This window comes from Borostomias antarcticus (genome assembly GCF_949987555.1).
Source record: "Borostomias antarcticus genome assembly, chromosome: 23".
NCBI lineage: Eukaryota > Metazoa > Chordata > Actinopteri > Stomiiformes > Stomiidae > Borostomias > Borostomias antarcticus.
The window spans coordinates 7048456-7075995 of NC_140256.1; the positions used below are offsets into that span (position 1 = coordinate 7048456).

The 27540-nt window shown below is 46.4% G+C and overlaps 2 protein-coding genes across 3 annotated transcripts; both read left to right on the forward strand.

Annotated features, from left to right (window-relative positions):
• The first annotated feature begins 2424 nt into the window (after positions 1-2424).
• Positions 2425-6965, forward strand: anxa1a (annexin A1a). The gene is made up of 12 exons (XM_084457723.1): positions 2425-2449; positions 3023-3099; positions 3757-3841; positions 4686-4780; positions 4890-5003; positions 5208-5298; positions 5469-5548; positions 5685-5835; positions 5991-6086; positions 6169-6227; positions 6368-6490; positions 6693-6965. Exons 2-12 carry the CDS (start codon positions 3040-3042, stop codon positions 6747-6749), a joined length of 1011 nt encoding a protein of 336 aa, XP_084313849.1. The 5' UTR covers positions 2425-2449; positions 3023-3039; the 3' UTR covers positions 6750-6965.
• Positions 6966-9245: 2280 nt separating this feature from the next.
• Positions 9246-27286, forward strand: mfsd3 (major facilitator superfamily domain containing 3). Of its 2 annotated transcripts, XM_084457596.1 has the most exons (7): positions 9246-9279; positions 9965-10745; positions 15602-15749; positions 20822-20922; positions 23530-23639; positions 24290-24367; positions 25827-27286. In XM_084457596.1, the coding sequence occupies exons 2-7, from the start codon at positions 10061-10063 to the stop codon at positions 26028-26030; spliced, it is 1326 nt and encodes a 441-aa protein (XP_084313722.1). In that variant the 5' UTR covers positions 9246-9279; positions 9965-10060; the 3' UTR covers positions 26031-27286. The 2 variants fall into 2 exon arrangements, with proteins under 2 accessions (XP_084313722.1, XP_084313723.1); XM_084457597.1 differs by lacking the exon at positions 24290-24367.
• Positions 27287-27540: the final 254 nt, after the last annotated feature.

Here is a 27540-nt window from a genome sequence, read left to right on the forward strand (position 1 = left end):
GTGTGTGTGTGTGTGTTTCCAGGTATGGCTGAGTGTGTACTTTGGTGTGTGTGTGTGTGTGTGTGAGAGTGTGTGTGTGTGTTCAGTGGTGCATGTGTGAGCATGGACTGTATGAGTGCCGGGACTTTTTTCAAAAGCTGTAAGACAAGTTAGGATCTTTGATTAGCAACAAAACCATAAAACCTTATCATACATATATACCTGTACTGTATCTTCAGTTTATAGAGAAAAACTGTTGCATTAAGGGAAATTGCATACAGTAAGGTTAATGAATGTCCTGAGTTTGTGTGTGTGTTTGTGTGTGTGTGCGTGTGTGTGCATGCGTATATCTTTGTTTGTGCAGCAGAAAATTACATATAGCAACACATCTCTGTCAAGCAGAACATTCTGCAGAAGCTCACAAAGCTCATTCAACCAGAGACTGGCTTCCACATGTCTGTCTGCTCTACATAAAGGGTCCAGGCCAAAGAGGAAGTTTGCATAAGATTACATAAAGTAATTTGATGTAGCCAACTACCCATTCAAGTCATTACATCACTATTTACAGAGTCCTCATGTTGACGTTTGACAGCTATTGAATAGAGCATTGGCACAGTATCAGCAGTGACCTTTTTGGTGAAGCACTCATACAGTGGTGAGTCAGTCAATGTAATCATGATATTCATTCAGGTTACTCGAATCAAAGACATGCAGACAAAAAGCACACCCAGAGAAAATCTGCAATCAGATCAGATAGGATTGATTATAGTCTAACGGTACCTTATATCAGATCAGATGCCTTCAGCGTTGTTGTGATGCCATAGCCCTGCTGTCCTGTGTTGACCAGGTATAGAGAGAGGAAGCTACTCTGAAGCAAACCACCCTCTGGGGAACAAAACTCTCAACGGTCTTTAAATATTAAACTTCAGAGATGGGGTTTCAGCTGGTATTAACTTGCCTGCTCCAGCCAGCAAAGAGCCTCCAAACAGTCCTCAGGTTTCTAGTGTGTGAGATAGAGATTGTAACTAGATGCTCTCTCTCTCTCTCTCTTTGTGTGTCCAGGAGACCCCATGTCACCATGGTTATGTCAGAATTATCAGAATTCACTCCGGCGATATGATCACTCACTCAGGGGGGGGGTTAAGTAGGTCAGCAACAGGTATATAATGAAAAATCAGCAGGTATAGAATTTACCTGGTCTTGAACTCAATCCATGTAACATTAGGGTTGACAGAGGCAGATGTGAATGTTCAGTAGGAAAGCCACAGCTACTTGTCACTAACTTTGTAAATGGGTGTTGGGTTGTAATGACTGAATGGCCCATGTGGGCTCGCGCTAGTAGCCTATGGGTGTGTAGCGGAGGTGGCACTCACTCTACAGAGACAAAACAGGACACCTGGGCGTCTGCTTTCCTGGCAGGGCCTGGATGCATATCATTCTAATCTGGTGGGTGTAAGAGACACTTAAAGGGTTGTCAAGAAACCACAATTCTCCCATGTAATCTACTGTTAATCTCAGTTCAGTGAATCATGGAACCGGCTGCAACGTGCATTTGGCTACATATGACAAATAAAGGAATCTTGAATCTTAGCGAATCATTGTAGCGACACCTCTACGAAAATCTCTTCGAGGTAATGAGTGCTGTACGGTAGCCTAAATCTAGTCTGTGTAGCCTACAGCGGGACTTTAACGTAGGCTACACCTCTTTGAACCATATTATTTTAGGCCTACAGTAATGTTCAATGACACACATAGAAACTCCATAAACACAGGGTCGCCTATATGGCCTTGACCTAAAGCCGTCACTTTTGGACAGTGATTATTCTCAGGAATGGGTGTGTGAGTTCAGTGCAGGGCAGCTACCAGAAGGGCTGTGTCTTCTCACTAATCTGGAGGGATTAGGGAAGCAAATAGGTCCTACAATAGTTGAAAGGAAAGCGATCATAAACGAGACATTCACAGTTTCCGTTTTTACTCGTTAGACCAGAAACAGGCTATGTTGTCAAATATTAGGCTAATAACCTACAGTAGCCTACACCGCGGCGTTGTAAAACCATGCAATTCATCTAGGCAACTGAAGTTGATGCTAAACTGTAGGCTAGTCATCCAGGAGTTGGAGTTCATAATTCACCGCTGCTCTGCTCTTTCTCTCTCCATGGAAACTTTTATGTGGTCGGCCAAGTCCCAGCGCCGGTCTCATCCAGTAGTCCCGCCCAATGGCAGAGAGAGAGAGAGAGAGAGAGAGAGAGAGAGAGAGAGAGAGAGAGAGAGAGAGAGAGAGAGAGAGAGAGAGAGAGAGAGAGAGAGAGAGAGAGAGAGAGAGAGAGGGGTGGGGTGGGGGGTGTAGAGAGGGCTGCACCCTCCATCCATTGCTAGGCGGGGTTTATCTTGTGTAGGCCTATAAATATGAGTGCATTTCATTTACCCTTCCCCGGCTTCCTAGTTTCAGAAGCTCCCTCTTTGCCGACTGGTAAGATACTCTGCTTTCTCATGCAATACGGCAGATTTAGAACATTGACGGCCTTAATCTATCAGATAATGACAGTGGCTTCTTATACTATCCGCTCACCTGCTAAACCGATTCCTGTCAGGTAGAAAATAGGTGTGGCACGGTGATGAAATAAGGCTATTTGAAGGCTTCTGTTCTGAGGCTTGATATTCAAACTGATGTGACTAAATAGTCTGTGGATAAATGCAGAGTTTGCCAGCTTCACTTGATAGGCCGGCTAAATACAGACTGTTCTCTGCACAGAGCTCATGATCATGCCATTGTGCCTGCACTTATGTGCTACAGTTTTGTTAAACTTTCCCTGCTCTACCTACCCGACTTCTCAATCTTGATCATCCTCCCTTCCCTGCTCTACCTACCTGACTGAACTAATCAGTGGAATTTCAGGAGCATGTGTTAATCACACTAATTTCAATCAGGTGTGTTTGGAGCAAGGCTAGATGGAAGATATGCAGGACATGGGGACTCCAGGAGTAGGATTCAGAAATACTGCTCTACTCTAATGTTTTGCCTCTGGTCTTCGTCCCTGTGCAGACTCCTCCAGCCCCAGAATGTCCTTCATACAAGAGTTCCTCCAGCAGACCATCTATCTGGGCATGCCTGATGACTCAGTATGACCACACTCCAGTTGCCACAACAACCATTCACTTCTACTCTTTTTTTCTCTTCCTGTGGTATGGCTGTGTGGAAAAACTGAGCTATGTGTATATTTAGAGGGAGGGAGGGATGGACTGATGACGGAAGGGAGCGAGCGAGCTGGAGAGTGATAGACGGACAATGGCTGAGACTAAAGCCTACTTTAAACTGTATACGACTCTGGGCAGTTGTGAGTTAATGCCCAGAGCTAGGCTACGAGCTATAGCGCGTCAGTATGAACTAGACTTGCGGAATAGACAGAAGCGGATGAGATAAAGGTAGTAGATCAGAAAGGTGTCTGAGAAATGAAGAGGTACAGAATGAATTAAGTTAGAGAAGAGTTGAGCAGGGGGTGATTTGGGTGAGGCGTGACTCATGGAAGCAGGAATTTGAGCCCCTCCCTTCAGAAACAGAACCAAAATGCTGTTTTTTTCCTCTCTCCTCGACTTCCTAAAAAGGCCTTGCGACTGTATATTACTGTGCTGTCTTGTATTCCATTTACTGTGCTGAACTGTATTCCATCCTCTATGCTTTGTTTCTGTGCTATTAGTCCATATGGCTGTGCTGTTGCTATTTATTGGTTTGTATCTATTGGTTTGTAAGTGACCAATCATCATCATTCTGTCTCGCAGACCAATGAGGGGACAGTGAAACCAGACCCACATTTCTGTGCAGATGGAGATGTAGGCATATTGGACAAGGCCATCAAGGCCAAAGGTGGGACACGCACCACACACACACACACACACACACTTCCAGAACAGATGAACTGTTAAGACTAACAGAGCTTGTCAGTTGTAGGGGGGACACAGTGTGAGCGAGAATGTGAGCATGTGTGTACATGCCCAGGCCAACACTATTCTAACAGTCTCACTAGTGTGGGTTGGTTTTGGTCTCCTGAGGGACGACTCTGCCCTCTGCTGGTCAATACAGGCCACTACCAGCAGCACCCCACAACTTTGAAACCACTAGGTGGCAAGTAGCTCTGGAGGTAGAGCGGCCGGCAGGTGATCAATCCCAGCTCCTGGTAGTGTCCTTGAGCAAGACTCGATTCCCACATGGGGCCATCTCCTGGGCATTTTATGGAGTATGCATGTTCTCCCCTGTTCGCTGGGATTTTCCTCATAAAGAAAGAACCCAATATGAAAAACATGCAGAAGAACAGATCACTAACGCTGTCCATTTGACGAAGACGGACAGGAGCACTTGAATTGGTCCCTTATGCACGCACCTGTCTGCTCCCAGCTGCCTTTGGGGGAAGGACGACAGGATGGGTTAAGAGCAGGAGAATAATTTCATCGGGGGATGCTTGTCATTCGTGCGTGTGTGCATGTTCACACGCATGTTTCGGCTTTGCCGCCTCCCTACACTGTGCTGTGTTTTCTGCATGACGTGTAAAGATGTTTTGTTTGAATGCAGGAGCTGGACCAAGAGTAGGGTCTCTACATCTTGTCTGCGTTAGGTGTGCTAACATGGCCTTGTGTCTAGACTCTAGACAGCGGACAGTTCCATTGTAGTGGTGTCATGTCTTTCTACTGTGTCTGTCTGTGTTGTGCTGTAGGTGTGGACGAGCACACCGTCATTGATGTACTGGTAAGAAGGAGCAACGCTCAAAGACAGCAGATCAAATCAGCCTACCAACAAGCTAGTGGCAAGGTGAGATGCGCGCGCACACACACACACACACCCCTCTCTCTCTCTCTCCCCTGCCATCCTTTCCTCTCATGCGTGTATGACTGTATTGTGTGTTAATGCTTCTCTGTAGCCATTGGAAGCTGACCTGAAAGCTGCCCTGAAGGGGGAGCTGGAGGATGTGGTTCTGGCTCTGCTGAAAACACCAGCCGAGTATGACGCCCAGCAGGTCAAACTGGCCATGAAGGTATACAGACAGACACACACACACACACACACACACACTTGAGCTTTTCCAGACTGTTGTGCGAGAGAAACAGAATGTGAACTTGTGAGATCAGGATGGTCTCACGAGGCAGCACAATTAGTCCAACAGTGAGAAGATTTATTTTTCTGAAAGGTAGCAAGCAGTATTGTATCTTACACATGTACTAAACTGTGTCTTTTTCAGGGTTTGGGCACAGATGAAGACACTCTGGTGGAGATTTTGGCTTCGAGAACCAATAAGGAAATCAGAGATATTAAGAAAGTCTACAAAGAAGGTGTTTTTTTTTGTCATGTCATGGATAAAGCCTACTGTAACCCTAACCTGGAAAAGCTTGATCTGTGGTCCCTATAACATCATTAACATGTGGCTCTTATGTTGGGTAATAACACGCTATACATGTTGTACTGGCTACACATTAACCAATCATGGTATTCTCATTGCTAGAATACAAGAAGGAGCTGGAGGCTGACATCAAGTCTGATACAAGCGGAGACTTCAGGAATGCCCTCCTCTCACTTTGCAAGGTGCGTGTCTGGTGCGTGTCTGGTGCGTGCGCGCGTGCGCGCGAGGGCGATAAAGTGCTGATTTGAAATCTCTTAAAATGACTGCCGAATGAAATGAAGTGCTTTCTCTTCCCGCGGTCTCCTCATTGTCCTGTAGGCCTCCAGGAGCGAGAACAGCCCGGTGAACGATGAGCAGGCGGACTCTGATGCCAGGGCCCTCTACGAGGCCGGAGAGAAGAGGAAGGGCACAGACTGCTCCGTCTTCATCGACATCCTCACTACTAGGAGTGGCCCCCAGCTGCGCAAGGGTGAGAGCGCACACACTCCTCCCACACTACGACACGCATGTAGACGTCAGCGTCGATGTTCAAACTACTTCCGGTAGTGCAAGCAGTCTAATTTTATCAATGGAAATATTACAGATTGAGTTCAGCTTGTGTGTGAATCTCTCTCCGTCTCTCAGTGTTTGATAGGTATTCTAAGTACAGTAAGGTGGATGTCTCCAAAGCCATTGATCTGGAGCTGAAGGGGGATATTGAGAACTGCCTGACAGCAGTAGGTGAGTATGCCCTTCTAATGATCTAGCCTCACAACCTGTCTGATCTAGCCTGTCGATACTGACGCGTTCTGTCTGTTTTTAGTGAAGTGTGCTGGAAGCAAGCCTGCCTTCTTTGCTGAGAAACTTAACTTGGCCATGAAGGTAAAGTCTTGTGTATTGTATACAGTGAACGATGATTATGATAATGATATTTTTGATACAATGCATGCGGCAACATTATCATCAACAACAAGATCATGGTAAAGCTTGCTGACCTCTGTCCTGTCTGTCTCATCCTTCAGGGTTCGGGAACCCGAACCAAGATTCTGACCCGCATCATGGTGGGCCGGTCAGAGGTGGACCTGGCCCAGATCAAACTGGAATACAAGAAGAAGTTCGGCAAAACCCTTTATCAGGACATTCTGGTGAGCAAATGGCTGGGAAAACTGGAAAGAAATAGGGAGCACCAAATTCACATTTGAAAGTAAAACGGAATTTGATTTGAGATTTGAAGGTACACTAATTATTCTGTGGCCATACAGATAATACAGTAGTTATGTCTAAGTATGCAACCTCTTGTTATTATGCCTTTTAACTAGTGGTTGTCTGTTTGTCCCCTCCCCTCAGGATGACACAAAAGGAGACTATGAGAGGATTCTGCTGGCCATTTGTGGGGAGAACTGAAGTTCCTTCAGTGTCACCGGGATCAATCAGGTGGCAATGGGAAGGCACTGCCTTGGATGGAGGCTAATGGAGAAATGCCAATGAGACTTATATCCCTCTGCCAATCTCTGTATATGTGCTTCCCCACTGTATATGTGCTTCCCCACTGCAAAAGTTATCAACAGTGACATCCTACAATCTGTCTGAAGATGTTAATAAAGAGATGCTAACGGCACAGTGCACAGTCATAAGATGTATTCTCATATCCAAATCAACTCCCAAATACCCCATCACATCTTGTTAATTAAGTGAAGGCTATAGCAATATGGCAGTGGGTTCAACTGGTCTAGTTACTGGCCAGGTGGAACCCTCACTTATTACGCACACACAGTTATTCTAATACTCAGATTGACTTGATGTGGAATTCAGATGGTACAGCAGTGATCCACAGTGCAATATGCCACACTGTGTGCAAAACATGTTTTGGCAGTGCTTGCTTATACTGTATTACATCAATACATCTGTATTACTCTCATGTAGTAATCAATCTACTAAGAATAATGAATAAACTTCACTTTAAGTAGAACTCTGTAATTACAAGTAAACCTAACATGTAGATTACAACACAGGCCCTGTCCTGAGTAAACATTCCTTTGTCCTCTGGGTCAATAAAGATAACACCTCTGAAGAAGAAGTCTACAGTTGTAACGTGACACAGGAAGAACCCAAGATTGCCCCCATGTCCGGAGGGGGGCAGAGCTCAGTGACCTATTGACCAATTACAAGACTAGTTGACCAGATCTGTGTTAAATGTACATCCCTTGTATGCAAATTTGTTTGTCATGTGATCTTGGCCTGAAGCCAAGTATATAAGCTCGCCACCTCGTAAAAGAACCTTAGTATTGCCGAAATTTTGACCTGTGTGGTGTGCTCAATAAATATTTGTTTTGACCGCATTTTTCTCCTGAAGTCCATTCATTTTTTGCCCAAAAGTCAAGAAGAAAAGAAACCACAAGTACCTGAGGAAATTGAATTTATATTTTTGTATTATGGTAACAGCTCTTCGGTTGGATTTCGGTCTATACTTATCATCTAACACAGTAACTGACTGCATTGGATAAGGGGCCTACAGTAACACTAGCGTCAGTAACATAAACAAGGTTTGTTATGAATTCCTCACTGCAGTATTCTGCATCCCCACAGTGCATTCCGGTAGAACCACTGCCCCTAGGGGCCTGGGGTGTACTCCACCAGATTCCAATTAGGACCAAGTGTGGTTACCTGTGCTCACCTCACCATAAGGAGCAGTAGTGCTGGTTCTATTCTCTCTTACCCTCACACCAGACCTCATGGGTAACAGACTGTCATGTGTCAATGTTGATGTAAGTTTCTGCTATTGTTTGAATGTAAGTTATGTTTAGTAATTGGTTTGTTTGTTTTGCATTCTGCTTTGAATGGTAATTAGTTATGGTTTGGATTTATCTAAATTGATAATTTAATTGAAGTAGCCTACATTCTTTCATATGCCTTGTATTATTTGTCTGTCAGTACTGATATCATTTCATTGACTGTTTCACTGCAGTAACCATAACTGGACTTGGGAGCAATAAATGTCAAGATCATTCGAATGCATTCTGGACTCGACTCTTTAATGGGAGTGTAATATGATGGTCAATTGTCCATGGATCCACTGGCCTGAAGTCAACTGTACATGCACAATCAAATAATAGATAAGGTTCATCAATTCAACAACATGTCAGAGTGGAGTATTTCTCCTCAGACAGGTGAGATCGTCAGGTGGGATCAGCAGTGAGATGTGCTTTATGTTTGGGATACAATGAATAGACTGAATCATACAGTATACGTTTCAAAGTAAGAACAGCATTTCGACAGTTGGTTATAGTCTTTTTTTTTCTTTTTTAAGGAAAAGTACATGTCAGTACGGAAGAGCATTAGGGCCAACAACTGAGTTTATTTTTTTTTTTAAGCTTCTGAGTTTAAAGTCAGAATTTCTGAAAAATAAATCTGAAATAATTTCTAAGATTAAAGTCAGAATTTCTGAGATTGAAGTCAGAATGTCTGAGAAAAAAAGTCGGAATTTCTGAGAAAAATAGTCAGATTTCTGACTTTAAACTCAGAAGCTTAAAAAAAAAAAAAACTCCGCTGCTGGCCCTAATGCTCTTCCGTATGTCAGCCTCTAATTAGTGCTTTTATTTTGAACGATTCCCAAAAAGGCCCCACTTCTCAAAAAGGCTTCTAGCTGAAAGGAAGTTAGACACTTGCGGGGTTGCCAGGTTCTTTGATCAAGGGCGGCATGTTTAAAAAAGCCAAATTAAAGTTATATCAAGAGCCTTGCTAAAATTTCAGGTTAAAAAAGATTTTAAAAGAAAAAAAACTAGCAGCTTCCTCGGAAGGAAATGCCAAATGTGATGGACGCTGATCAGGATTCCTTCGGACACACACCGGGACAGAGGGATAGGTTTATACCTGGCAACTTGTCATTCAGCAGCAGTGCAGCGAACGGACCGGTTTCAGCTAACACATTCTCCCCGTATGTTGTTAGTTAACATAAGATGCTATAACTAAATCAGCTCGAACTCAAATATCTTAACATTTATTTAATGTTATCTATTGCAATCTCACCCAAATTAGTACATTTGGTGCGTGCACGTGCTGCATATATGTCATGTTTTGGCTTAGTTTAGCTAACGTTAGCTAGCTAACTGATAGTAACTCATGCAGCTGACAGCTTTAGCTCTGTTTTGGCTGGTTGGCTAGCTAGTCAATAAAACTGTTTTAGCTATGATATCACCAGCTATTTATATTCTCTATTGCTTCATTAACCTGTTTAAAGCCTGCTAGCGCGTTCCTCGTCTAGCAAACAAACGTGACAGATGACTGTCGAAGCAGTTTCAACCAATGCTGTTTCGGGCAGTGCGGCTTGCTCCACCCCCAGTGCGCCACACCGCCGCCCGGTCAATTGGTGTGGAGCTTATTTTGATACAGCTCGCAGCAGCTTGCTCTTCAGTCGGGCCTCAAACAGCAACACAAAAAGTGGAATAAAAGTGCATATTCTCTGTCAAAAAAATCAAAACAAATGATGCTATGTTATTCTGCTGCCTCTTGGCCAGGCTTCCCTTACTGTAGGTATGAAACACAATGGGATTCAATAAATGACCTGGGTAGATCTAAAGTACTGATCCAAATCATCTCTGTCTTGTCACCATCTCTCCCAGGCTGATCGATCTGTCGGTCGGCACCTGGCCAGCCACCGTCATGACGACCTGAACCCGACTGACAGTTTCCCTGGAGGATAATTGTAGTGGTGGACCATGAATGACAAGCTAGTTTTCTTGGGCCTCCTGTACTTTGTCCAGGGCATCCCCTATGGCCTCCAGTCCTCCCTCCTCCCCGTCTACCTGCGTGGCGCTGGCCACTCCCTCACCCGAATCGGCCTCACCAAAATGCTCTACTTCCCCTGGGTGCTCAAGGTGCTCTGGGCTCCCCTAGTGGACCGGGTTGGCACCAAACGGCGCTGGTTGGTGGCCACCGTATCCGGCCTGGCGCTCACCTGCGTCGCCAGCGCCGCTCTGGCGCCCAACGCCCACATCTGGGGAGTGGCGGGCACCCTGCTGGCCATGAACGCCCTGGCGTCGGTCCAGGACATCGCCGTGGACGGGGCAGCCGTGGGGCTGTTGAAAGGGCGTGGCGAGCTGGGCCTGGGGAACACAGCCCAGGTGGTGGGCTACAAGGCCGGCTCTGTGTTTGCCGGAGGCGGGCTCCTGGCGGTCATCGACGTGGCGGGCTGGGGCTGGATGTTCATGCTCCTGGCCTGCGTGTACTGCGGGGTGGCGCTGTTCGTGTGGGGGGCCCCGGTGCTGGACGATGAGCTGGTGAGGGGCCAGAGGGGTCCGGGCCTGGTGATGGACTCGGTGCAGCCGTGGAAGGTGTGGAGGAAAATGCTGGCAGTGCCAGGTACCCCCTGGACCGTACTCTACGTCCTCACATACAAACTAGGTGAGTAATCCAACTGCCCTACAGGCCTATACTGGGCACTTTTTGAGGCAATGTTGCTAGCTACATTTTTCTGGCAAAAAACCCTTGTTGCCATTTCCGTGTTGATTTCTTCCAAGTTGCCTATATATACCCTCCTACACTCGCCTTATGCAGTAGAGGTGCATACAGTGTGCTATAATTGGCCACAAGCTCTAGTAGTTGCCCTATAATTAATAATATGTGTGTAGGTATGCTACTTCGGCCCAAATGTAGTCCCGTATCTCACCACTAGATGCCCCTGTTGCCATATCCATTGGCGTTTGCGTCGTAGCGACGAACAGGTTTGTAGAATGATGCGATCAGTGTTGATCATTAGCGAGCCAGAGTGAGGCACTTTAGGGGTAGGAAGTCTGTCCGGCACGGTCTGAAAGTCTCATTATCAGTGTTGGACAAAGAGGAAGCCTACAGTGCTCCAGCTTTTGTAGACAGTATTTAAAAAAAAAAATCTATTTAGTCCACAAATACACTTGACTTTATTGTATCAAAGTTTAGCCTATGAGCCAAAAAAGACACTTGATAATTGATAGTTGATAAGTACCTACAGACAATCGTTGTGCCTACGTGAATTTGTGTGTGTACAGTATGTGTTTGTGTGAAAGGAGAGAGTTGATAAGGACAGAGTTTGGTGTTTGGCAGCAGAAGGGGATTATGTAAGGATTAGTCTTTGTGTCTATAGCAGTTTTTCTCGGAAACTGAAACGAGAGATGCTGCATCACACTGGTGTGTGTGTATTCGTGGGTGGTGGGAACTCATGTGCACTTAGACATTTGCATACATTTGTTTGCTTGTGGACGTGTGTGCTTGTGTCATTTCTTAAGCACATGTTTGTGTGTTTGTGTGTGTGTGTGTGTGTGTGTGTGTGTGTGTGTGTGTGTGTGTATTAAACATGGAGAGTTAAGGGGTGGCCCAGTAATCAGATGAGTCCCAGCTGACAACACTAGACAGAACATCAAGACCCCTTAATCTGTCTGGGGGGTTCATCAGCACCATTATCAATAACATTACAGAAGCCTCATGTGAAATATTATCAGTAGCAAAGCTTCCTATCTTTTTTTGTTTATGTTCATGTGCATGTCCAATGTTGCTTTATGATGCATTAAAAATCTATGGAAATAAAGCATAATGCATACCCCCCCCACCCATGTACCCTCTCTCTCTCTCTCTCTCTCTCTCTCTCTCTCTCTCTCTCTCTCTCACTCTCACACACACACACACACACACACACACACACACACACACACACACAACCACACACACACACACACACACACAGTATTAATGAACATGGGGAGTTTGGTCTGTGCCCGACCAATCGGATGGAGGCGTGTGACTGACCTCTGTACCATCTGAGGTCTCGGCCATGGGACGGGCGGTCTGGGCAGACTCCCAGGGAGGGGGGAGAGGGAGGGTAGGGGGAGTAGGAGGAAACCTCGGAAATATCCAGAGAACATAGATGAAGGATAGTACTGCAAGATGGAGGGTTAGTCAGATGGAGGGTAGATGTGACGCTAGTCTAGTTGTAGAGATATGATCCTAGTCTAGAGATGACGTCTGAATAACTCGCTATTTACGACTTCTACACACACAGAATGAATGGTATTGTGTTCAGATGCAGATGTGGGCCTGCAGACGGAGTATGGGGTCTGAAGTTCAGATGCAGATGTGGGCCTGCAGACGGAGTATGGGGTCTGAAGCTAGGCAGAGCTAGTTGGTGTTGGGCTCATTAACGTCGCCCAGGTCTATAGCCCGAGAGACGGAGGCGAGGACTAGCTCAAAGATGGTGGAAGACAGGAGATCATGGGTGGAGGGGGGGGGGGGGGGGCTGATGGACACTTCCTTTGGGAAGTGACCAGGTGGAGTGTGGGAGACCCCCACTGCCCCCAACAAGCACAGCTCTATGCTGGGGAGGGCTGAGAGGGAGGCATGGGCGGCAGTAATACTGGATGGTGCACAGGGGGGGGGGGGCGCGGGGGTGGGGGGCGGTAGCACAGGGGGGTTATTTTCCAGAGGGAATGGGGGGAGGGCTGCGGGCGGGGAGGGAGGGAGGCTGAAGGGGGGATGAATTAATGAACAACCACCACATGGTGCCCTGAGTGAGGGGGGTGGGTGGAGATGTGGAAAATAACGATAAGCCAAAAACCCATACAGAACCACGAGAGAGGGCGAGATCATCCTCAGTTCTTCAAGAGGTAAACGATAGTATGTGAAAGGAGCTGTTTAGCTGTTTAAGAGGATCTCATTGAGCTTAGCACATGTTTTCCAAACATGTCCATCAACATCAGTCATGTAGACAACATTGCAGGGGCTTTTAACCTACAGTAAGTGGTTGGTCGCGTGGTAAACCTTCTTTAGTTATGGTTTCCTGTTTAGTGGTAGGTTGAGTCGGGGGAGAGATAGGATCTGTTGTTGTGAAGCAAACTGAGTCTTTAGGGTTGGGGGCAGTTAGAGTTACCCAGAGCTTTTACCTTGACACTAAGATGGAGAGTCTATTCTCACGCTATTTCCCTAATGGGCACAAGGAACCCTCTGACACCTGCTCACACACACCTACAGCACAGCATGTGACACTGCTCCTGTTGTCATCGAGGGAGTGTGTCAATAGGCCATCCATAGAAGAGTCTGTGTGGGGGTCTTAGTGAACGCCCGTGAGAACTTGTTCATACAGTATGTTCACCGTTCAGTGCTAGAGGTCTGCTCAAAAGGTGTGTGTTTGTGCATGCGTGTTTGTGTGTGCCGCACGGCGCACCTGCGCACATGTGTGTTTACATGCGTGCGCACACGCGTGTAGATGGGAGGTTGTTTTCTCCAGCTTGTCCTCGGTGATCCCTCTGATCCCGGCTCTATTGTCTACTGTAAGCTTCCTGGGCTCTGAGAGGTGTGACCCCTGTGCCCTCAATGACCCCTCACCCCGATCCCTCTGCCTTCCCTCCTCTCTCTCTCTTCTCTCTCCTCGCTCACTATCTCTAACACACAACCTACACACTTGTCGTTTTCTGTCAGCCGGCCAGTCCTCTGTTTCCCCTTCACTAACCTCCTCACAATGTGTCCCAGTCCCCCTCTCTCTCTCTCTCTATCTCTCTCTCTCTCTTTCTCTCTCTCTCTCTGCTCTGTTCTCTTATGCCCAGTTTTTTCTTTCTTTCTCAGAACTCCTATTGATTCTGCTTTTCTGCGCTGTTCATTTCTCTCCCTCCTTTCTCTCTGTCTCTCTCCTTCCTTTGTCTCTCTCTCTCTCTTCCTTATACACCTCCGTCTTTCTCCCTCTCCCTCACCTTCACCCTCCTCTTTGCTAGTTTCATCTTAGTGGAGGTCTAATGAAATCCCTGCTGAAATGGACAATTGTTGCTCTGAGAGTATTTATAGAAGTGAATAATCAGCCTTGTTATGCTCCTCTGCTCCTCTTTACAGAAATAATTAGTTGGAGGCAGAAGCTCGGCACAGGCATAGAGAGACGCCATTTTACACAACTACTGTAGTTGGATGGAGCATGGCTCTGGCAATATCAGCCATTTGAGTAGAATGAGTGTTCACCATGTCCTACCATGACTCATGTTTGTTGTTATTTGGGCTAATTGTGGCCCATTTGGACAAACATGTGGAGGCCCAGTAGACAATACAGGCACCTGGTCAACAGACCATGTAGTGTAGCTACTTTAGGCTAGACAGTATAGTATAGATACAGAGAAAGAGATAGATAGATAGATAGATAGATAGATAGATAGATAGATAGATAGATAGATACGGATGCTGAATGGAATGTATCTTCATCAGAGCAGTGTGTGTGTGTCTCCATCTCTCTCTCTCTCTCTCTCTCCTGCCTCGTTTAGCTGGGCTGTCAGACTGTTGTCAGAGCGTTTACACGCGCGCCGACAGAGCGCTCCCCTCCCTGGGAGGTTCTCAATGTCTTCTCAGAGAGAGAACAATCTTTTTGATTCCACTGTTTTATGTACCGCAACTTTGTTCCCTCTTCTTATTTCGTTCTCTATTTTTGTTTTGCTCCTTGCTGAGTGAGGGAGGGAGTGAGTGAGTGAGTTGAGATTTATTCCCATTGTTGTTCTTTTGTGCGGAGCCGTGGCTCTTTGACAGCGGCACAGTCTCCGAGCTGTCACTCACGGCTGCCATCTCTGTCTTTCTGAAGTAACTCTCCATTAATAATGGCGCCCGCTCTGAATATTTTACACCTCCGTTCGGCAGGAACATTATCCCTCGTTCCACGCCACGCTACCAAAGTCTATTGACTGATAAAAACAACTTTATTTTTCAAACCGAGAAGCGCTCGGAGGCGCGTTTCATGCGAGCAGGAAGTTTTTGTGTTTTCCTTTTCCTCGCTCGGAAGGCAGCAGGCATTTGTTTGATAAAGTTACAGAGGATATTTATCTTCTTAGACACATCTATTATTGACACTTTCCAGGAATTGCAGGTTCTGATTTGAGCAGACGTCGTATCATACAATGTTTTTTTTAGCCGTCAGTGTGCTGAGCAGGTGTACAGCAGCTTGGTGCAATAAGTCACCGTGGTGGCTCAGATAGGACTTACTTGGCAGATAGCCTACTCACTGTGGGCCTACACTGCATCAGAACAGTATCTTCATCTTTCTCCTCCATTCTCTGAATACCTGTGAGAACATCTTTTTCATTAGCATGTCAAGGCCAACACAGGTTACCTGGTTTTCACTGTACTACAAGTGTCTGGTGTTTTGTGCTCGAGTTTTCATTTTTCAGGTTTCCATCATCTGAACCTGTTGAGAGGGGAAATGTATACCGCTGGTTGTATAAAAATGCCCACCTTAACCCCTCCACCCCTCCCTTCCTGTGCCACAGGTGAGCAGGGCGCGGTCACCATGTTCCCTCTGTTCCTATTGGACCACCACATGACGGCGCGGGAGCTGGGCTTCTGGAACGGCGTGGTTGCCATGGGCTTCTCCATCATGGGCTCCTCCCTTGGTGGACTGCTGCTCGCACAGTTCAGGTATGCTGGCTGCGTGCGTGCGTGCGTGTGTGTGCGCTTGTGCGTTTGTAGCTTTCTGTGTGAGTGTGTGTGCACAAGTGTGTGTGTGTCTAATTGAAGTAAACACAGCTCTGTATGAGAGCCGGGAGCCCCCACACTGCGAGAGCAGCAGGTGTGAGGAATCCCCTCCCAACTCCCTCCAGCCCTCCGTCCTTCCTACACACACACACACACACACACCAGTGCTCTGAGGACAGGAGACAGGCCCCAACACCTTCAGGAACTATCAGACTCTCTGCCCTTTTCATGGATTAATGCCCTTTGGGTCGGCCTTACCCGTGAGGTTCAATCAACGTCCATTTCAACTAATCAGAGCCCCGTCCCCACCTCCTTACATAAGAACATATCTGTACAATACAATCACATGGTATCCCACGCCCCGCGTGATGTAATGTTAGATATAAATAACAACAATGCCCCACACACTGAACGTTTCCCAACACAGGGCGTTAGCTAGTGCCCAGAATGATCAGGTCCATCAATCAACACTCAACAAAGCAGGAGTCCTGTCAAAAGATATCTGTTGAACACCTGACGTCAGGTGGGCTGATCTGTGTCTGTGCTGTACACCTGTCCGTCATGCTGTGTCTGTCATATGTCAGTCATTCATATCCCCACACTCTCTCCCTGTTTGCTCCCTCCCTGCTCATCTCCCTCCCCCTGTAAAGTGATACCGCTCAACACAATGCAAGTCTCTCCGAACACCAGCTTTCTCAAGGGAGTCTTTTACAAAAGTGCACCCCCCCCCTCTCTATCTAGTTCTCTAATCTCGGGCGGAATTGTAACATTTTCACACATGGAAAAATACTGAAATACAGATTGCCACAGTGACTCTATCTCTATCTCTCTCTCTCTCTCTCTCTCTCTCTCTCTCTCTCTCTCTCTCTCTCTCTCTCCTCTCACACACACATCCAGAAGTGCTGAGGCCTATGTTGTGTCCGATTCTCTCTCTCACACCCACAGACACACACACACACACACACACACACACACACACACATACACACACACACACACACACACACCAAGTCCAGCGTACAGTGGTGTTAGTTGGCAATCTGACATATACTTTGCCATAAAGTAAGATTCTAGTTCATCTGGAAAGGCTTTTTAAAATATTTAGCATAGTACTAGTCAGGGCCGGCCCTAGCATTTCAGCAGCTCTAGGCGAGATTTGTTGACGGGGGGGGGGGGGTGCTGCTGCTGCGCGATTTGTTGACGGGGGGGGGGGGGGTGCTGCGCGATTTGTTAACGGGGGAGGCGCCGCATCGCATTGCGAAGCGTAATAGAGACACTAGGGATTACGGAATAAAAAATAAATTTTTTTTTTTTTTTTTTTTGGTGCTCCTTGGCCAGGCGCCCCTTGGCCATTTGGCGCCCTAGGCGACCGCCTATTTCGCCTATGCCTCGGGCCGGCCCTGCCCTGGTACTAGTACTAGTACTAACTATTTAGTCGCAGCACATACGTGTGTAAACCTCTGCTTGAACTGATTCCGATCTCGCGCAATGCCTTGATCTCGTGGTCCGTGGATTCCGGCTCAGCTTCCTTCCTTGAAAAGCAAGCCGCAGCACAGTACAGCACAAACTTTCCTCTTTGGTGGGCATCTGTCGGCAATGTTTGCAAGCACATCACACGTGGTTCGTGGTATAGCGACAGCTTCATTGACCGTCTCTGGCTCTGCGGTTCAGCGAGCCTCCATCTCTTCCATTTGCTGTAGTTCCTCCTCACTATATTCAGGCTCGAAACGATAAGTGCTGCCGTCAAAATCTAATCTTGTGATCAAATTCATACTCTTCAAGATCATCCATTTTGATAAGCGTTTTCTGAACTGTAGCCTAGGGATTCCTTGCCTGTGAGTGAAAGAGTAGCGTGAGCAGTGAGCAAACTAGCTAGCCAAGCTAACATAAACAATAACAATAGCTACCATAAGTAGTTCCGCTTCCTGAATCCCCTCTGTGGATTGATCTACACATCTTCAATGGTTGCATCAATACAAGTCAATGGATTTCATAAAATGATCAATAAAACCCTACAGGATTCATACTTTGCGGCGAATTTGATGTCAGAACACCAACGGACACCAATTACCCCCTCGGTGAGCTTCTTGTCTTTGAAATCGAGAGTTTTTTAATTATTTTTCACGGTGCCCACCCACATCCATTGTATGACCGAAACGGTGGTAGAGCAATTATCAGACTTTCTCAAAAGTGCTAGTTTTGTCAACTTTTTGATCTGAACCATTGTATATGATCATAAGTAACCTTAAAACAGGGCTAAACATGATTTTCCCTTTACTACTCCTTTAAGACTCTAAAAGCTCATTTGGAGTCTGAACCCCCATCAGAAACACCTGTGTGGTCAGGGACAAACATCGCCATAGGCGAAAATCGTATCTGGGCAGGGCCTGCGTGAGGTGTTAGCCAGTCGGGTTCCTTCCTGCCTTGGCCACAACAACTCCTCCCTGAACACCGCATGAAAGAGGGACATTGAGAAGGAATGGAACAACAGGAAAGAATGTCTTTAGCTTGTGAATGATGGGAAGATTGGTTTAACAGGAAAGAAAGCCTTGAGCTTGTGAATGATGGGAGGATTGTTTTTCTGGAAGAAAGGTAAAGGAGCGAGGGAGGAGAAAGGAAAGGTGCTGCTGGCACTCAGGTACACATGTCAGTCTTATGGATAGATAGAAGATCAGATACATGTCTTCTCTGCTGCATTAGAACAAGTGCACAGTGAACCTGTTGTCCCCCACCCATGATGCATGTCGTGTCGTGATCATGTGATGTGTTAGTGGAGTGGGCTCGTAGTTTAGATTTATCTATAGAGCCGGCAGATAGGCCCATCATATTTTTGGTTTGGTCTAAAATGTAAGCATTTATTCAAAATGAAATAGTGAATTAAAATATCAGTGATTAAAATTAGGCTAACGTAAAAAGAAACTCAAGTGATTTTAACTTTCTGTAGGACAAAAAATTCGTAATGAAAATGAAACGAACGCACTCACGCACTACCCTACCGCACGCACACCAAATTGCACAACGTACAGAGGTCAAATTAATATTCCCCCCACAATTTCATAACATAGGCCTTCTGTGGTCAAAGAAGAATTTACACAGGAAGTCCTTCTATGTCTTGCAGTGTTTTTCTTCTTTCAAACTGTTTTCATCCATAGTGGCTCGCTACACGTTTTGTGAAATGGGAGAAAATGGTTCTTGCTATCATAAAGTTTCCCGACCCCTGTTCTACTGGTTGGCCTCATTACTCTCACTCCTCAGTAAATCAGACTAATCTGTCTTAATGCTGCACAGAGGCAGAAGGAGTAGAGGCAGAGCAGAGAGGAGTAGAGGCAGAGAGGAGTAGAGGCAGAGCAGAGAGGAGTAGAGGCAGAGAGGAGTAGAGGCAGAGAGGAGTAGAGGCAGAGCAGAGAGGAGTAGAGGCAGAGCAGAGAGGAGTAGAGGCAGAGCAGAGAGGAGTAGAGGCAGAGCAGAGAGGAGTAGAGGCAGAGCATTGAGGAGTAGAGGCAGAGCAGAGAGGAGTAGAGGTAGAGTAGAGAGGAGTAGAGTAGAGGCAGGGTGGAGTAGAGGCAGAGTATAGAGGCACAGTATAGAGGAGTACAGTAGAAGCAGGGTGGAGGAGAGGCAGAGTAGAGGCAGGATAGAGAGGAGTAGAGGTAGTAGAGTAGAAGTAGAGTAGAGGCAGGGTGGAGTAGAGAGAAGTAGAGTAGAGTAGAGGCAGGGTAGAGAGGAGTAGAGTAGAGGCAGGGTGGAGTAGAAGCAGAGTAAAGTAGAGGCAGGGTAGAGTAGAGGCAGGGTAGAGGTGAGTAGAGGAAGGGTAGAGGTGAGTAGAGGCAGGGTAGAGTAGAGGCAGGGTAGAGGTGAGTAGAGGCAGGGTAGAGGTGAGTAGAGGAAGGGTAGAGGTGAGTAGAGGCAGGGTAGAGGTGAGTAGAGGCAGGGTAGAGGTGAGTAGAGGCAGGGTAGAGGTGAGTAGAGGCAGGGTAGAGGTGAGTAGAGGCAGGGTAGAGTAGAGGCAGGGTAGAGGTGAGTAGAGGCAGGGTAGAGTAGAGGCAGGGTAGAGGTGAGTAGAGGCAGGGTAGAGGTGAGTAGAGGCAGGGTAGAGGTGAGTAGAGGCAGGGTAGAGGTGAGTAGAGGCAGGGTAGAGGTGAGTAGAGGCAGGGTAGAGGTGAGTAGAGGCAGGGTAGAGGTGAGTAGAGGCAGGGTAGAGTAGAGGCAGGGTAGAGGTGAGTAGAGGCAGGGTAGAGGTGAGTAGAGGCAGGGTAGAGGTGAGTAGAGGCAGGGTAGAGGCAGGGTAGAGTAGAGGCAGGGTAGAGGTGAGTAGAGGCAGGGTAGAGTAGAGGCAGGGTAGAGGTGAGTAGAGGCAGGGTAGAGTAGAGGCAGGGTAGAGGTGAGTAGAGGCAGGGTAGAGTAGAGGCAGGGTAGAGGTGAGTAGAGGCAGGGTAGAGTAGAGGCAGGGTAGAGGTGAGTAGAGGCAGGGTTGGCTGAACACAGCAGATGGATTTCCGATGTGTGTCAGTGACACAACAAGGATCTGGTGACTGACAGCATCCTCTGGGGAGTGATTGGCATACACTATCATTAATGCTTAAGACACACATATGTACATAATGTGTGGGTGCGCGCGTGTGTGTCTGTGTGTGTGTGTCTGTGTGTGTGTGTGTGTGTGTGTGTATTAGTGTTTGCTGTGTGGTGAGACAACCGATGGTCGTTAATTATCCTCCACGCTGGGGATCTCCTTAGGTTATTGATTACCCCATGAGTCAAACCCACAAGAGACAAGGCTTGTAGACTAACTATCAATTAGTGTCTAGGGAGATGTTTGTGTCTAGGGAGATGTTTGTGTACATCTGTGTACGCACACTGCAGGCTTGCGAGTGTGTGTATGGGTGTTTTGTATAAGTGAAAGACAGTGTTTGTGTAAGACTATAGTATTAAGCTAATCTCTCCTGTTTTTCCTGTGTATGTTTTTTTTATTTTTATCCTGTGCAGTTTGTTTATTTCTGTTTGTTTTCCCTCCACAGCATTGCTTCTCTGATGCGACGTGTGTTTGTTATGCGGACTGTCAGCATGGTTTTCCAGAGCTCCCTCCTGACCATCCTCGAACCATCCTCGCTCATGAAAGGTGAGAGAGAGAGGAGGGGGGGGGGGGGCGGGGAACAAAACTCAACCGTCTACCTGATCATCATTTCACATCCCTAAAAGAATATTTACTTGATAAGCTCTCGACTTTCGTTCAGACTGGTGCTCCTGTCAAGGGTTGGACGGGGATGTTGCGTCATGGAGCACCCTTTGCCTTTTTCTGTTAGGGATGCACCGATATGGAAACTTTGGCCGATACCGATAACAGATATTAACATTGCTGTCATGGCCGATAACCGATATTTACAGATGTCGATATGATCTGTATTAAAATGAATTTCTATGATGATCAAATGTTATACATACTGAGAAACACATGGAAACACTGTCTATTTCCAAAACTTTTGGAAAAGCCAATAAATCTTAGATTTACTGCATTATTTCCTCTCAAAAACAATACACACAACAGCAGCTAGACAGAAATAATTATCGCTTGTTCACATTGGCCCTGTTTTGTACATCCGACCGATACCGATATACAAAAAAATGACTTAACATCGGCCGATACCGATATGATTGCCGATATATCGTGCATCCCTATTTTCTGTGCCTCCTGCCGGTCGACATGAATACACAGCCCAGCGCTGCCACAACACACCACATTCACACATTAAAGAGTGTGGATTTTTCCTGGAATATCCATAAAACGGCCCTCTGACTAAACACAGCAGCGACATGCTACCGTAGCTCACTGAGATCCACTCTGTTTGAATGCCATAAATACAGACGTGGATTTGGAGGGAGGGAACCTGAGTAGAATCTGCTCCGCTGTCGAACCGTTCGCACAGGAGCAGTCGAAGGCCTCGCTCTTCATAAACCAGGATCAGAGATGTCAAAACGGTACCAGAGCAGCTTTGCTGCAAACGTTCAATATTACATGATTAACTTCTCCTCCTGTCGCCGCCACCCCCCCCCCCCCCCCCCCCCACGTTCAGATGAGCGAGTGTCTCGAGTCTCATACGCTGCACAGAGAGAAGGCTTATTCGGCAGACCGTCTCAGGTGAATAATTCAGCAGCCGTGGGAGCCGAGAGCGTCTGTGTTTCCTCAGCGTTCGCTGGAGACCGCGCGGCCACTTCCTCCCTGGTTTAGTGAGAGCGCGATGCAGCACGGCTCGCCTCTCTTCTCCCTCTGTACCCCGCGCCTCAGTGTCAGACCCGACTCCCCTGATGTACCCTACTGCCTGTCAGGGAGCAGGCTTTGTTTTTAATATACAGTCAAGCCGGAAAGTCTGCACACCCCTTTCACCTTCTCCACGTTGTGTTACAGACTTATTCTACAATAGATTGAGTTAATTTTTTGTCTCAAATTTCTACACTAAATACCCCATAATGAAGTTTTAGATATTTGTGCTAATTTATTAAAAGTCAAAATGTAAAATATCATATGTACACAAGTGTGCACACCCTTTGATATGACACCCAAAAGTGAGCTGAGGGGCCTTTTATTTCCATTGATACAGCTTCAAGGCGGCCAAGAGGAATGGGCAAAAATCTCCTGAAACAAGTGGGCCAAACTCGTGGCTTCTTTCCTTCCCAAGACGACTTGAAGCTCTACTGTATCAGTAGAAACAAAATGCACTTCAGCTCACTTTTGGGTGTCTTATCAAAGGATGTGCACACTTGTGTACATATGATATTTTACATTTTGAAAACTGATTTCAAAACTGTCATTATGGGCTGTTTTGTGTAGAATTCTGAGACAAAAAATGAATTCAGTCTATTGTAGAATGAGTGTAACATAATCAAATGTGGAGAAGGTGAAAGGAAACCTTTCATCATCAAGTGAAAGTGACACAAACGGACCTACAGTGCAAAGAATGAAGTGACATTTACATGCATATTATACTTAATGTTAAATAAAAGACGGAAGATTGATTTTATTCGATATTTGAAGGGGGAAAAATCATGCATCTGAAGCACAGCTTCTCATACACATAAGTAAGAAAAACTATGAAGGATAGATACAATAAAGCTCATCCCATAACACAAAAAGTTAGGTTGAGATGCATGTTTGTTTTTGTTTGTTTGTTTGTTTGTTTGTGTGTGTGTGTGCGTGTGTGTGTGTGCGTGTGTTAGAGATGCGCGGATGGAGTTTGAGCGCAACCGAATCCGCGTGCACTCATCAATCATCCACCCGCCACCTGACATAATTATCTTCTAAAATTTAGAGACCCGCACCCACACCCAACCCGCCAAACATGAAGCTATTGTATTTACATTCAAATTATGTCCAGCCGTTCGTGCTCATTCGCTTTTCATATAGGCGCATTTTCTTGACTTAAACAATTTAAAGATTATAGGCTCGCTTTCGCAGGATCTCGGTTGACGAAGTGGTCGAGGGTATTTGAGTGAGCTGCTGGCAGGTCTCGCGCTTTCTTGCAGTTGTTATAATATATATAATAATAGTAGTTATTAAATACGAATATAACTGACAAATCCACCTGCAATCCACCCGAAATTAATCGCAATGTTGATTTTTAGTGGCCTACCCACCCGCGGATGCGGATATCCGCGGATGTCGTGGATATATCCGCAATATTCGCATCTCTAGTGTGTGTGCTCATGCGTGTGTATGTGGTTTCCTCAACAGCGATGGCGGTGTTGAGTCTGAGTATTCAGCACTTCCTGGGTGGCCTCATCACCACCCTCACCTTCACTACTATGATGCACTGCACACAGAGAGCGGAGGAGAGCGTTCAGGTATGTGAGGGCCGAGACTGAACACAGCTGTCAGTCACACACTGACAAGATACTGTAGTTAACAGTGTGTATATGAATAGAAGAATAGAATAGCACAGAAAAGAATAGAATAGAAAATCAGTGTCTGCTCTGCACCCATTATTCTCCTTCTGCAAAGTGGAGTCTGTCAGTATACTTAGAACAGTCTTGAGTCTAGACAACTTTGTATTTCCTTGGAGCAACGCAGGCTGTCTGAGAAGCCAGTGGTTCAACTTAGTTGGTGAATAGAAGAATTCCAGCTTCTCTGAAGATGGCCTCCTGGGTCTGGCTCTTACGTAATAGAGGGAAACAGAAACTCCTTGGCTGTGAGCAAACCAAGCTAACAACGAGCTGAGTCTCTAGCCTGCCTGTCCCTGTCTCCTGTCACTCTGACAATCTGCCGGATTGGGGGTGGGGGTGGGGGGGCGTGGGGGGCTCAACGGCTCAGACCAGACAGAGAGGATTGCGGGGAACCCTCCTCTCAGCTTAAGATGGAGGAACACCTGGGCCACTTTCTCAACTGCTTTTATCATCCTTTATCATCCCTCTCTCTCCCTCTTCTCGATCCCTGTCTCTCTCTTTATACATCTCTCTTTCTTTTTCTCTGGGTCCCTCTCTCCTCTTTGACATAGCTCCCATTGTCCCATCTGAACTGGGCCATCGTTGCCCCGAGGAGACGGTTCACCAGCGTCACTCAATCAATTCTCACGGTGACGACTTTTACTGTCAACTTTGGTGCCACTCTTTAAGAGGACAGAACTTGGGAACACTCACTGAAGAGAGGGAGAGACACACACACACACACACACACTCACACACACTACGTGGTCTAATTAGGGCCAAAAAGAACATAATGAAGCAAAACTAATCACAACCCCTGATAATAAGACAAGGGTAACCCTGGGGTTCATTTGAAATGTTCTCATGACACATATAGCTCCCGTGTCTGACTCCCAGTGTGTTTCTGAGGGTCGTATCCAATGACAGAAAGCTGATCCTCTGAGTGCTTGTTAAGGCACCCAGGAGAGAGCAACCAGAGCCCTTAAACAAGTTAGTGGGAATAAAGGCACTTCACTTAGCCGTGGTCACAGGCCCTCAGCAGGGCTCTCCATGGTGAACCCAGCCCCGCCTATCTGGACTCGGACCTAAACCTGGCACGCACACACTGAGACACTGACCCGCACAGAGCAAGGGGGTCTGAGAAACAGACACACACACACACACACCTCTGGGGATTGGTGGGAATTCTTAGGACTCAGGTGAATCACCCGAAGCCGCCCAGCGAACAGGCCTAGCTACAGGATGGAGGCTGTAGGGATTAGGAAGAGGGTTTCTCCTCCACCTTAGTGCTCTGATTTGGGTGGTAGTGTGTTATAGTCTGCTTCTTGCCCTTGCTTGCCACCTACCTTGTGCATGGGTTGAGGTACAGGTTGCACTTGGTGGGTATGGTCATCGGCATCCTTGCATTTGTGAAGGTCCGTAGGGGCGGTGCAGTGTGAATGAGAGGGGTAGGGCTGTGGGAGGAGCTGGTGTTTAGGGGTCGGTGACGGAGACCTACTGAGCAGCACCCTCTTTTATTGTAGTATTAGGGCGCAGGGGTGGGGTCTGGTCATCTCTGCCGGTCTCTCTCTGTCTCCATCTCTCTCTCTCTCTCTCTCTATTTGCCCTACACCGATCTCTCTCTCTTTTTCTCTCTCTTTCTGTCTCTCTGGTCCACCCAGAAGGCCTGAAGGCTGGGATCAGATACCCCTCACCAGTTGGCTTCTGTCCATCCACTGAGACAAGGATCTCACGCTTTCTCTTTCCACCTCCCTCTCTCATTCTCACTCTTTATGCCTCCTTCTTTCATTCTTTTCTTCTTTCTTCTCTTCTGTCCTCCTCTTTCATCACACCGCCGCCCCTCTCTCCTTTTTAGGGGAATTAGTCATGGCTGATTGTTGGCAAATAGCCCTGACCTTTACGAGACTTTGACTGACCCTTGCCCCATCTCTCTCTCTCTCTCTCTCTCTCTCTGTCTTATCCTCTCACCTCCTATTCCCTTATCCCTGTCATCCTCTCCATTTCCCCTCTCTTTCCTGTGCTCTCTCCACCCTTCCCCCCTCCTCTCCTTTCACCTGTCATGTGCTCCCCTCTGCCTCCTCTCCTCTCCTCTCCTCTCCTCTCCTGCAGGCCACCCACTACAGTTTCCTGGCCACGCTGGAGGTGCTGGGGAAGCTGACGTTCAGCGCCCTCACAGGGGGCATGGTGGACTGGATGGGCTTCCCCACCGCCTTCGTCTTCTTCCTGGTTCTCTCCGCCGGCACTGCACTGCACGTGTGGCGTGCCACGGACAGGGGCGCTCTCTGGGAGCAACTGAAAGAACAACCCCAATGAACGGAACCCACTAGTCTAGTTCAGAGAGCTCTGAACTGGAATAGAACTGACCTGAGTTATTCGGGGTTGGTGAGATGGGTTATACCACTTAATAAAATACAAAGGGGTGGGAATAGAGCAAATTGGAAGCTGTTGAAATTGATTTTTTTTTTGTTAAAAGGAAAACTATCAGAGCCACTGCTCTGTATGGCAATTTGCCAAGCCAGCAATAAGACTTAGCGAGCAGCTATAGTTAGCCAGGAATTAGCCAGTGGCAATGATACCATGTTTACATCTCATCTTAAACAGTAGGCCTACTAAGGTCTGTGATGATGACATTTGCGAATAAATCTCTACTACTTCGTATCAACTCTGTAAGATACGTAGAGAAGGCTAGTGAACAGCAGCGTACAATATATCTGCTAGCTTGATTAGCGGTAGATACAGTACAGTAGCTACTGTAGCTAGCATAACATAGAGTAAACTGCATCAGCTAGCATAGGTTAGTTGTTAACAAGTAAACTAGTAGCTAACATTCATGACTATTAGAAACCTGTAGCCTTACACTCTGTATGGTACCATCTTCACTAGAACGAGCTCAAAGAATTAGTTTATTTTGCATTTTCAGGTCATTTTTTAATGAATGCCAAAAACTGTTGGATTCTTTGTAATGTTACATAGACTACACTACTGCTGCTGCTTGGCTAAAAAAACAGCTGTAAGCCTATGTTATTGTGTCTGTGTTAAATATATGTATAGTGCACAAAAGATGTTTAATTCTATATGTAATCACTTTAAGTGTGCTTATTTTAATTAAAGATAGAATTTCCTGCAATACCCTATTTTACGGCCCATTAATAACATAGCAATTTAGATCAAACAAGGTATTTGCCATGTCTAAGCAATAATGCTCGAAAGGAGCTAAAATTGTGTAGTGCTTGTCCGACTTTAGGTGTTGCAGTGACTACGCAGCACAGGCCTGACAGGGACATAGAGGCAGTAAATCACACCTTATGAATGCATGTATGGTAAATTCCTTGGTCTTATTCTATACTGTAGGTATGTGGATAAAACAAATAGTTACTAGATAGATATATTTTATTCCTAATACTTACGTAGTAATTACTATGTAATTAACAGGGTGCAAAATAAAGTTACCAAATTCTCTTGTAGTACTACTGTGCTGCTGAGCAGCTATATTTATGTTGTGTTCAGCAGGTCATTGTCACCCCTGCAGCCAAGCCCACTCGTATGTAAAGCAGCTCTTGCAGAGCCCATCCCTGTCTCTGTACTATGTAGGCCTACATAAACTAAATACATAAAGCTGCTCACCTCAATTGGAGTGTCTGACATTTTATTTTGTATGGAGTTTTCCATTGTCAATTCTATGAGTCATTGTGTGTATTCAAATAGCCATTTAACAGGAACAGGACATCCTTAACATAAAGGAGGTCAAATGGAGTTGGACCAAGTGTAATTGAATTGGTTGAACTCACTCCTCAGTATAATTACTGTACCGCTAACCGTGCCA